The following is a 10,143-nucleotide window of genomic DNA, read 5'->3' as shown; positions in this document are numbered from 1 at the left end:
AGGTACATTTTATTATTTACATTATGTAAAAATGTCACAAAGGGTATATGCTTGATTAAATAATAAGTGAGGGGTTTCTATTAATTAATTCCCATTTATTATATAAGTGGGATTTTCTATTAGTTACTTCTTAAAATTTGTTATTATGCTAATGAACACTGAAAAACTGGCACTTGCAGTTTACGTATCCCCATTGTGTACAATGTACAATTCTAGAGGTCCATCCTTAATAATTCGTCTTTTCTTTCATAGCAGTTTAACTCTTCCCAAAGAGTCTAAAACCAACATGTCTTCTGTATGATTCACATTCAGAATGGACCAAAAGTGTAAACACAACGCATTAGCAAATAGCAAAGAGAAAATGCATTTAAATGTGATGATTTGGATGGTGACTATATTTAAGCAATACAGTGTAAACAACAGTGAAAAGCAACAAACAATACTGTTTCTTCTTGCTCCTTATTGCACAAATTATCTATATACATATCGACCTCCTGCTTAACAGGTGTGAACTGCATTTAATAGAACTGTGCAATTATAAAGTGACTCAATGGAGTTCTGCAATTACAGGACATAGTTAAGTAAACGAATGAACAAAGGAAAAAATGAATAAGATGTTTCAAATAAATATTTTAGAATTTTCTCTTATTTCTTCTTATTAAATGTATACTATAAAGTCAAGCAAATAAAATACTAAACAAGGTGTGACACTTAAAAAGAGGGATGAGCCTTAAAATTATGGTCAATTAATCCATGATTTCCTGATTCATCAATACCTCATATAATTTAAGAGAATTATTTACAGCCTACATTTTGAGGTGTGGTATCCAGTTGCAGTTAGAACAATTTCACACATTTCAGACACTGAGGAGTTAATATGAAGCTATTCAACAGCAGCTATGTGAGCTTCTTAAGCATCAATGCAATCCATTTATGTGGCCAAGACAAATGGTCACAGAAAAATGAAAACAATGGGAAAAGATCTAAAAAAATAAACTTGTTAATTCTCTGCAATTATAGCTTTTTCCATACTTCACCTTCACTCTTTCTTTCAAAACAATTTTAAAGAATTGTAACATGAAAAGCACTATATACATGCAAGCCTACTTGGGTCTGCTCATTTGAGCCAAATCACAATTGCAATAAATTAATCATGATGGACTCCAAGTATAGGCTGCCTACATATTGGACAGGTGTTGTTCTCGGAGAGCCAGCGGTCTATACAGTGGATGTGAAACTCATGAGAACATGGCAGGCGGCGCAGCTTGTTGCCTTGTGCATACTCATTGATGCAGACACTGCAAGCACGGCCCATCTCACCCTCCAAACTTGCCTGACCGTAAGTGCGCGTGACTAGATTGTCGATTTGCTCTTTAGTCAGGCCTCGAGGGTGTTCATCATCTTCTTCATCATTCAGCAGGAAGAAGTGCGCCAAACGCAGAATGGGTAAAGTACCATTCTCTACAAGGTTGTTGGTATCTCTGACCCTTCCCTCTGTGGTGCTTACTACGCCTCCAGGTAGTCTGGACTGATCACTGTCTTCCTCATCATTTTCAGACAGCCTAGGTCTCTCCTGGTCTGTTCCACCAGTCCCAGTTAAACTAGAGGATCTGTCATTTGAGTGTTGGCTCTCTGGGTTGTTTATGCCAACAGCATCTGTGTGGGAAGGTGCAACACTTTCAGAGTCTGCTTCAGTCTCCATTAGCGAGCTCAGCTCTCCAAATCCAGTCATTATTTGACGCAAAATAGACCGCAATGCAGTTGAATTGGGTTCACCTAGTCCGGTCTCACTAATGCGCCTCAGTGGAATGCGTATGGTGCTCACATATGTCCGAATCCCAGCCCGCTCAGAACGTGAAATGGTGCGTCTAAATCCTCCGCTGTCACTTTCAAATGTCACAGTGTTCTCTGCAACACGAGCTCGAGAACGCGTTCTACTTGCAATGCTGTCACGATCTCTGTTTTCTCCTGGTCTAATTCTTCTCACTTGCAAGTCTAACATTATAGTTGGATGCCGTCTAACTGCTGTGTTTCCTGTGAGAGGAGATTCTCCCTCACGTTCTACAGTCTCAGTGGCTGGTTCAGATACAGTTGTAGGTTCTGTTACATGCTCCCCCCCTGAATCCAGAGGAGCAGGATTTAATGAATTGCTTGGCTGAGCAGGACGGTTGAAGCTATTGTCTCCATGTATTGATGGGGCACTAGAATTGGAAACAGGTGTTTGCTGCAAAGGAGAACGGCTTCGTCTGGAAACACGTGTTGAAACGCTGCCTCCAACAGCAGCCCTACGTGTACGTGCACGAGATCGAGTCCTACTTCCTCGCATCTCATGTACCACAGATGGGACCTGGGATCCAGAATCCTGTGACCCAAGAGGACAATCCAAACTTGATGTTGCATTATCACGCTCATGTTCAATTCCAGCATGGCTTTGTGTCACAGTTTGCTCTGAATATGGTGCAGGGACAGGTTGTAAAGATACTAAAGAGTGTGAAGATGAGCCTCTTCTTGCACCAGTGGACTGAGGTGGCACTGATGTTAAAAAGGGTGATGAATTTGTAGAAAGAGCTGTGGAGTTACTTCGTGTGCGACGAGTATGCATCCTCCTACTAAGAGGTGGACGTGGAGTGGGATATGGGGCAGGCCTGGGTGCTAGAGAAGGCCGATGGCTGGAGAAGGCTGATGATGTACGAATGGATGTGGTATTTTGGGTTGTTACTGGTAGATCTGAATGATCAGAGATGTCATTATGCTCCCCAGGCTCTGGCTGATCATGGTTGATATTGATTTCCAAGCTAAAGCGAAATTCTCCACTGTTAGGGTTTGTCCGGCTGACGGCACGCCAAGTCTGATTGCCACTCTGTCCACTTCGAGTTGCATTTCCAGTACGTCTGAAAGTGTTGAGCCACTCCAGTAATGAATCACCATTTGATGACTCTCCCCCTGGTTCGCCGTTTCCTATGATAAGAGATTATAAGCAATTTCAGTTTAACAATGACAGTATGTTATAACAACAGACAAGGGTGATCACACTTTCAATACCTAGTTGTCTACGTCCACCAGGCCCTCTCTCCTCCCCGTCAATACCACCTTGTTGGTCTCCAGAACTGGTATTCTGAGCTGGATGCTCAGCAGGAGGTTGAGATGATACACGTTCTTTAGCTCCATCAAGACGCTGCCTAAGTTCCTCTGCTGTAACCTCCCCTGGAAAGTAATAAACGACATTAAAATGTGCATTTTATTAACAAGTAATGCAAACAAAGCTATGTAGGCCTCACCAGGAGTACCCAACAGGTTACTGTCCCTCATAAGGCGGTACTCATCTTCACTCAATTCATTTATGAAATGATAGTATGCCTCCTCTCTTCGAAGACGCTCTGCTTGCCTCCGCCGCTCATCTCCCCCACCAGGAGGGTCCATTACTGTGGGAGGTGCTAAGGTCAGAGATTGGAAGTGTGAGTAATACATATATTTGCTTAGTATTTGCTTAGTATTTAGCAGGCTTCAAATTGTATTATGCACCGTTACAATTCTAAAACAACTGTTCAATTACAGTTATAAACACAGACTGATCATGTGCAAACAAAGTACTATCGTGAACAATACGAGGAAGCAATTGCTACATAGTAAAACGGTTTCTGACTTTCTATTGATATGAGAATTTCAGACAAATTGAGACACTGGTTATGTCTTAAAAAGCAAAATGAGTCTGGTCAACATCCTAGATTAGAACCGGTCATAGAACTATCCAATGATGATCGACAAGTCAAAAATTCAATCAATGTTTTGTAGAGACTGGCCTGGAAAATACTAAAGGTCTCCCTGTTAACGCTGGGCTAGCATAAGAAAAGACAAAGGAACTATTTGAACGTAGTTTACTGAAACATCTCTCTTACTTTACTTTGGCTATAAGCTTTAACATTTTTAACAAATAGTCTTGTTTGTTGTAGCAAAGGCATTTTAAAATGCGCAACCAAATGGGTGCTAACTAGTTGCAAGCCAAGTTAGCATTAGCAACGACAGCAGAGTCGCCAGTTTAGCTATTCGCTTACGAGCTTAAAATATTTACACAACAGCTCAGATGTACTGTTCTGGAATCGACTTGAACGTAGCCGTATATGTTATCAGATGTTTACTCTTTAGCACGAAGAAGTTTCTGAGAGCTGCCAGTGACAGTAAACGGGCATTAGTACCTGACAAAGCAGCTGTAATATGGACGGTGCTCTCCTCCTGTGTTCACCCTGCTCGCTCAAATCAAGATGGGACCAGCGGTGCTACGCTAACGCCACCCATCAGAAACACCCTCTTAGTGACATCGGTTCCGGTATGACAAAGTACTTTTGAGTATTACTTCAACGGTACATTGCACGCATAACTATCTATGTCCACTAACTTATTCAATTGTTATTTTAATGACTTCCATTCTTTAATAGCTCCATATACAAATGTATGGCGCTTAACAACATTTAGCTTTTACGACAATTTACGACAGTGCCGTGCTCGAATAAGCCGTTGTTGGAGTAAAGTGCGTCTCTTCAGGGCAGATACCGGCTGAGAAGCGCAGCAACAAGAGAAAGGAATATCTTTCGCATTCATTTCATAGCAGGATTAGCTGAACGCCCCACTCAACACTCAGATTCTTTGGAAAGCTCCATATAATAACAGTGTCGGAAGAAAGGAACGCACTGGGAAAGGCGACGAGCCGAAATATCAATCCGAGCTCGTTGAAGAAGTAGCCTACTTGCATCCTAAGCTGCACAGCAAGGAGCTCAGATTTACTTAAATAGTGGTAAAAATGGACTATGATTTCAAAGTAAAACTTACTGGCGAAAGAGAACGAGTCGAAGACCTATTTGAGTACGAAGGATGCAAAGTGGGAAGGGGCACCTACGGACATGTTTACAAGGCAAAAAGAAAGGATGGGTGAGTCGATGACCACCAAGGCCTTGTGCTAAAAACCGTTGCACGGTTGCCCCAATATCCACCCGCTACCAGATACTATCTAATTACCATTTCTGCGTCTAGCCATCTACATACGTGCAGAAATTGAAAAAACTGAGAGTAGGGCTTTGTTTTCTGCAGCGAAGGGAGGCAGACAAAGTCTCTGGGAAGTCTGGCATTAAAAGCACTTTTATAGTTGTTGCTCACTGACTGCCATATGAATACATAAATTATTGCAAAATAATTTATTCTTTTTGCCCCTATTTTTCAGTGTTTAGTCCAATAACTTGCGTAATCCTAAGAATCACGTACAATTTGGGATGACAGCAACGTTGCACGTCTGAATTTAGGATCTAAATTTAGTTACTCTTCACTATGCATTGCATTTTAGCGTCGTAACAGGCAGGTGTGCAGTAATTATTGACTACAATACAATGTTTTGGTTCAGTTTTTTTGTGAGGGGATTTTGGGGGTCCTCTTGTTGATGTTACTTTACTTTTGTTTTGTAGGAAGGATGATAAAGACTACGCCCTGAAGCAGATTGAAGGCACTGGAATCTCTATGTCTGCCTGTAGAGAGATTGCTGTAAGAATATGTTTTTAATCATATTTTTGTTGATACTTTGAGGCACAATGTGTTGCTAAGCAGTTCATACAGCATTACTTCTTTTAATATATTTGTATTGTTATGTTTCTCTAAATGTATTGTTTTCAGCTTCTGCGAGAGCTAAAACACCCCAATGTCATCTCACTGCAGAAGGTTTTTTTGTCACATGCAGACCGCAAAGTATGGCTGCTTTTTGACTACGCTGAACATGATCTTTGGGTAAAGTAGACACAGTTCTATCATTGTTGGCTTAATATTATTAGTTCGTAGCAAATATGGTACATTAGAGGTTATATTTCATGTACGACTTAAAGGTACACGGTGGCAGGTCTGTCACCTGTGGAGTGTCAGGAATGTTCCACAGTAGAACATTATCTTATTCATTGTATTATTCATTTATATGTGGGTTTTTTTTGCAATAAAACACCCACAAAACAAACATGCATTCTTACTGTGAGTGGGCTCTCCACATGTACGACCTGGTAGCATCACTTTTTTTTCTCCATTGAGATGGATAAGTGTAATACCACACCGTGGAAGATTCTTGACAAAGCAAAGCAATAATGTTTCCACAAACACAAGCAGGTGGTGAACCCTTACACATAAAGATGAAAACTGGTTGAATCAGTGCGAGGGTGCTCTGCGCTGCTTTTCACTGCTGTCTGAAAAAAATAACCGTGGGTAAAACCGTGCGTTTAAGAGTTAAGTAGTTTAAATTTTGTCTAAAAATACTAGCTGTTAGCATTGAAGTTGGTGAGCTTCATAGTGAAGAGATTTGGGCCCTGAAATAATCACAAAGAATGATGCAGCTGTAAGGACAGGGATAAATTTAGGGGAGCATTTCTGGATTAGTACTGTGTAACATCAGTTGGTGAGGGAAAACTTTATGAACTCTCAAGAAATGTGAAAGAATTATGATGTATTTCTGTAACACTGTAACATGGTTCAAAGCTTTAATGTGAAGTCAGTGTTCTAATTATGTTAATAAGCAAAAATTTTTATATTTTACTTATTTTTGTCTTCCTTTTTAGCACATAATTAAGTTCCATAGAGCATCCAAGGCTAACAAGAAACCTCTTCAGCTTCCAAGAGGAATGGTCAAGTCTTTGCTTTACCAAATCTTGGATGGCATCCATTACCTCCACGCCAACTGGGTCCTTCATCGAGACCTTGTAAGAGGATTAGGACAGACTGAACAACACAAAAGAAAAATATACACACCACACAAATATAAATCAACAAATATTAAACTGTGAACATTGAGCATGATGACTACCACATATTCTTGCTTCACTGTGTACAGATTTTGAAGTCTTCTCGTGCCTGTGTGATAAATATATTGTATTTGATATGCATTTTTGCCCTGAGACAGTGTTGTAATAGTGTAAATGGCACAACAGATCTTGTTTTTTTTAAATCCACTTGCTCGCTGGTGTGTGTTTTGTCTTTGACCACTAGAGGGCACCAACATGATCTAAATGGAAGTAAAAAGTGTTATCCAAATTGTATAAAATTATTGAAATGTGTCATAATTTTCTTCCAGAAACCAGCCAATATTTTAGTGATGGGAGAGGGACCAGAAAGGGGTAGAGTAAAAATTGGTATGTGTTTTTTATTTGTATTTCTATTATAAATTAGGATTTTTCCAACTCTTCTATTTGTTTCCTTTTTGCAGCGGACATGGGATTTGCCCGTCTCTTCAATTCACCATTAAAGCCTTTAGCTGATCTCGACCCTGTTGTGGTTACATTTTGGTATAGGGCACCAGAACTACTGCTGGGAGCTCGGCACTACACAAAAGCCATTGGTACAAATAATTTTTCTGGATTCAATCTGTTTCATTACAAATACAAAAGAACACAAAGCTTTTAGTTTGAGTTTATGAAAATGACTGCTGGCTTTTTCACAGACATTTGGGCAATTGGCTGTATTTTTGCTGAATTACTGACATCTGAGCCTATATTCCACTGTCGCCAAGAGGACATTAAAACCAGTAATCCTTACCACCATGACCAGCTGGACCGTATCTTTAATGTTATGGGCTTTCCTGCTGGTAAGACTTGACTCAACTTTTCATAACACCATTTCTTTTATTTTCATGATTGTGTTTTTTAATGCTCTGAAAACCTGTGCAGCCAGTATTGATATAAAAAGGACCTACAATTCTTCATTCTTGGGGTATAACCATGTCATTCTTTATATGAAATGTCAGAACCTCCAAAATTCATTGAATGAACTGCAGAGGCTGCGCTAGCGCTGATTAATTATGGCTGGGATTTAGGTAGTGAGAGCTTAGATCAGAGGGGCGGTCAGAGGTTTATTTCTATTTCCATTTTGTTTTTGTTTTAGTCAAAAGACATCAATCACTTGACCTTCATGTCCATTTTTTTGTATTTTGTAACTAAGAATATATCAACATTACAAGTGCTCAGTAATAGCAATATCCAATTTCAACTCCTCTACTTGGAATCCAGGGACACAGATGGGTCATACAATTTATATAGCTTACCTTTTTTTATTAAACAACTGACACTGTCCCTTTTCTTATTTTTCAGATAAAGATTGGGAGGACATCAAAAAGATGCCAGAGCACTCAACACTGATGAAAGACTTCAGAAGAAATACGTGAGTTTCTGTATTTCTTGATAACAATTGATAGCCAAGGTCAGTTAAATACAATCAATCAATGAATCTGCCCAGGGACTACAGGTGGAAATTAGCACTGATGCTATAACTTGGTACAATGCATCTCTCCTGTTAAGGTTAATGCAAAAATTGTGTGCTGTCCCTGTCTCAAATAAATAAATAAATATTAAATAATATTCTCACTGCTCTAGATAACAGGATATGGAGACTCTTTATATTCTATATTTGTAATAATGAAATGAGGATAATAATACTAAAAGTGAGTGTTCATAAAGGCAACTGTAAACATTATTATTTTCCAGATACACAAACTGCAGCCTTATAAAGTACATGGAAAAACACAAAGTCAAACCAGACAGCAAAGCATTCCATCTGGTAAGACTGATTTACAAAAGCAAAATTTTAAATTATGAACCTACATTTGTTAACTCATTAAACATGTCTTATTAAAGCTACAGAAGTTGTTAACCATGGATCCCATCCGTCGAATCACATCTGAACAGGCCATGCAGGACCCCTATTTTTTAGAAGAACCATTGCCAACATCTGAGTAAGTTAAAAATTGAAGCTTTTAGAAACAATGCTTAGTAATACAATTGTGTTACATTTCCCCCTATATTTAGTGTGTTTGCAGGTTGCCAGATTCCCTATCCCAAAAGGGAATTCCTAACAGAAGAGGAACCAGAGGACAAGGCAGACAAGGCAAGAATATTTTGTTGTCCTCACACATGTTTAGGCACTATTATTATAATCATTTTAGTTGTATTTTGCCATTGCCTTTAGAAAAACCAGCAGCAACAGGGAAATAACCACACAAATGGAGCAGGACACACTGGCAACCCTGATAACAGCCACACACAAGGGCCACCACTGAAGAAAGTGCGAGTTGTTCCACCCACTACTACCTCAGGGGGCCTCATCATGACCTCAGACTACCAGGTACATACTCCTCTGCTCTTACTAACACGTAACACGGATCATTAATAGAAATTAATTTTGAAGTTTTCCTTGCAGCGCTCCAATCCACATGCTGCCTACCAGAACCCTGGACCAAGCACATCACTGCCCCAGAGCAGCATGGGATACTCCTCTACCTCCCAACAGCCTCCCCAGTACTCTCACCAGAGCCACCGCTATTGAGACATAGACTCAAATTGTATGCAAGTACTCATTCAGCATTGCCCTCAACATGCCCACCTGAAAGAATGTACTTAAGGGATGTGGGGGGCTTCCTTGCTGTTCTCACAACAGAGAGTACCTGACAGCTCGCTAGGCTGAAATCTTTCTAAAATGCCATTCCCCAGTATTACAAGAATAGAGCACGTGCTTGACTTTGAGATGTGAGGGTGCAAAATGCTACCAAAAGGAGGAGCTGAAAAGTAATGTCTGTCTAAAACCAGTACAGAATGGCCAGGTTTAAAAAAATTTTCATCCTCCCCTTCCCTCTTCATTGTTACCTTCTTCTCCATTTAGTTACCTTGTCCAAGTTTGGCCCAGTGTCAAAGCTGCTATGTGACTGCCAGCGCTGACAGATGTGTGTTTTTTTTTTTTAAGTGTATAGACTGTTGAGGACAGCCGTGCCGATCTGACCCAGGCTGCTGTGAGGGATGTTTGGAGGATGTATACTGCCTTTAGCAGTACAGTGGAGGGCTCAAGGAAAATAATTGGAAAAAAATGAAAAATTTTAAGTTTTAATTTAATCTGATTTCATTACTTTTTATGGCAAGTGTAGCCAAGCAGTGAAGAGTTTTGCTGCTGTGGGTAAGCCTTACAAACCAACACCAATTTCTTGGAGATGGCAGATCATGGAACATACATTGTACTGTATTGTATTGAAATATTTTACATGAAGCAACTATCAAGACAATAAAAGTGGAAACACCATATTTGTAGTCTGTCACTAATTAGAATGAAAACATCAATACTACAACAGTTACTGGCAAAGTGATA

The 10,143-nt window shown here is 39.8% G+C and overlaps 2 protein-coding genes across 2 annotated transcripts; one reads left to right on the top strand and one right to left on the bottom strand.

The window, feature by feature from the left end:
* Positions 1 to 348: 348 nt before the first annotated feature.
* On the bottom strand, positions 349 to 4,433 carry rnf6 (ring finger protein (C3H2C3 type) 6). The gene is made up of 4 exons (XM_055150931.1): positions 4,194 to 4,433; positions 3,279 to 3,434; positions 3,043 to 3,204; positions 349 to 2,958 (listed from the first exon to the last, which is right to left on the bottom strand). Exons 2-4 carry the CDS (start codon positions 3,418 to 3,420, stop codon positions 1,148 to 1,150), a joined length of 2,115 nt encoding a protein of 704 aa, XP_055006906.1. The 5' UTR covers positions 3,421 to 3,434; positions 4,194 to 4,433; the 3' UTR covers positions 349 to 1,147.
* Positions 4,356 to 10,079, top strand: cdk8 (cyclin-dependent kinase 8). Its single transcript, XM_020925615.2, has 13 exons — positions 4,356 to 4,923; positions 5,451 to 5,526; positions 5,656 to 5,766; positions 6,579 to 6,719; positions 7,091 to 7,148; positions 7,223 to 7,354; positions 7,457 to 7,600; positions 8,103 to 8,172; positions 8,496 to 8,568; positions 8,646 to 8,743; positions 8,817 to 8,895; positions 8,977 to 9,132; positions 9,208 to 10,079. The coding sequence occupies exons 1-13, from the start codon at positions 4,796 to 4,798 to the stop codon at positions 9,331 to 9,333; spliced, it is 1,392 nt and encodes a 463-aa protein (XP_020781274.1). The 5' UTR covers positions 4,356 to 4,795; the 3' UTR covers positions 9,334 to 10,079.
* The last annotated feature ends 64 nt before the right edge of the window (positions 10,080 to 10,143 follow it).

Source organism: Boleophthalmus pectinirostris, unplaced genomic scaffold (genome assembly GCF_026225935.1).
Source record: "Boleophthalmus pectinirostris isolate CB_2022bp ecotype Guang Dong unplaced genomic scaffold, ASM2622593v1 HiC_scaffold_15, whole genome shotgun sequence".
NCBI classification, from domain to species: domain Eukaryota; kingdom Metazoa; phylum Chordata; class Actinopteri; order Gobiiformes; family Gobiidae; genus Boleophthalmus; species Boleophthalmus pectinirostris.
Note: the sequence above shows the minus strand (reverse complement) of the source record. Positions and strands in the feature narration are given on the sequence as shown.

What these genes read in the sequence shown, in the direction of transcription:
- cdk8 (XM_020925615.2), top strand. Translation starts at nt 4,796, where the DNA reads ATGGACTATGATTTCAAAGTAAAACTTACTGGCGAAAGAGAACGAGTC. An exon ending in GGGTCCTTCATCGAGACCTT is followed by an intron (nt 6,720 to 7,090) that starts GTAAGAGGATTA and finishes ATTTTCTTCCAG; the next exon opens with AAACCAGCCAATATTTTAGT. An exon ending in TCATGACCTCAGACTACCAG is followed by an intron (nt 9,133 to 9,207) that starts GTACATACTCCT and finishes TTTTCCTTGCAG; the next exon opens with CGCTCCAATCCACATGCTGC.
- rnf6 (XM_055150931.1), bottom strand. Translation starts at nt 3,420, where the DNA reads ATGGACCCTCCTGGTGGGGGAGATGAGCGGCGGAGGCAAGCAGAGCGT. An exon ending in TAACCTGTTGGGTACTCCTG is followed by an intron (nt 3,205 to 3,278) that starts GTGAGGCCTACA and finishes ATTACTTTCCAG; the next exon opens with GGGAGGTTACAGCAGAGGAA. An exon ending in TGGTGGACGTAGACAACTAG is followed by an intron (nt 2,959 to 3,042) that starts GTATTGAAAGTG and finishes CTCTTATCATAG; the next exon opens with GAAACGGCGAACCAGGGGGA.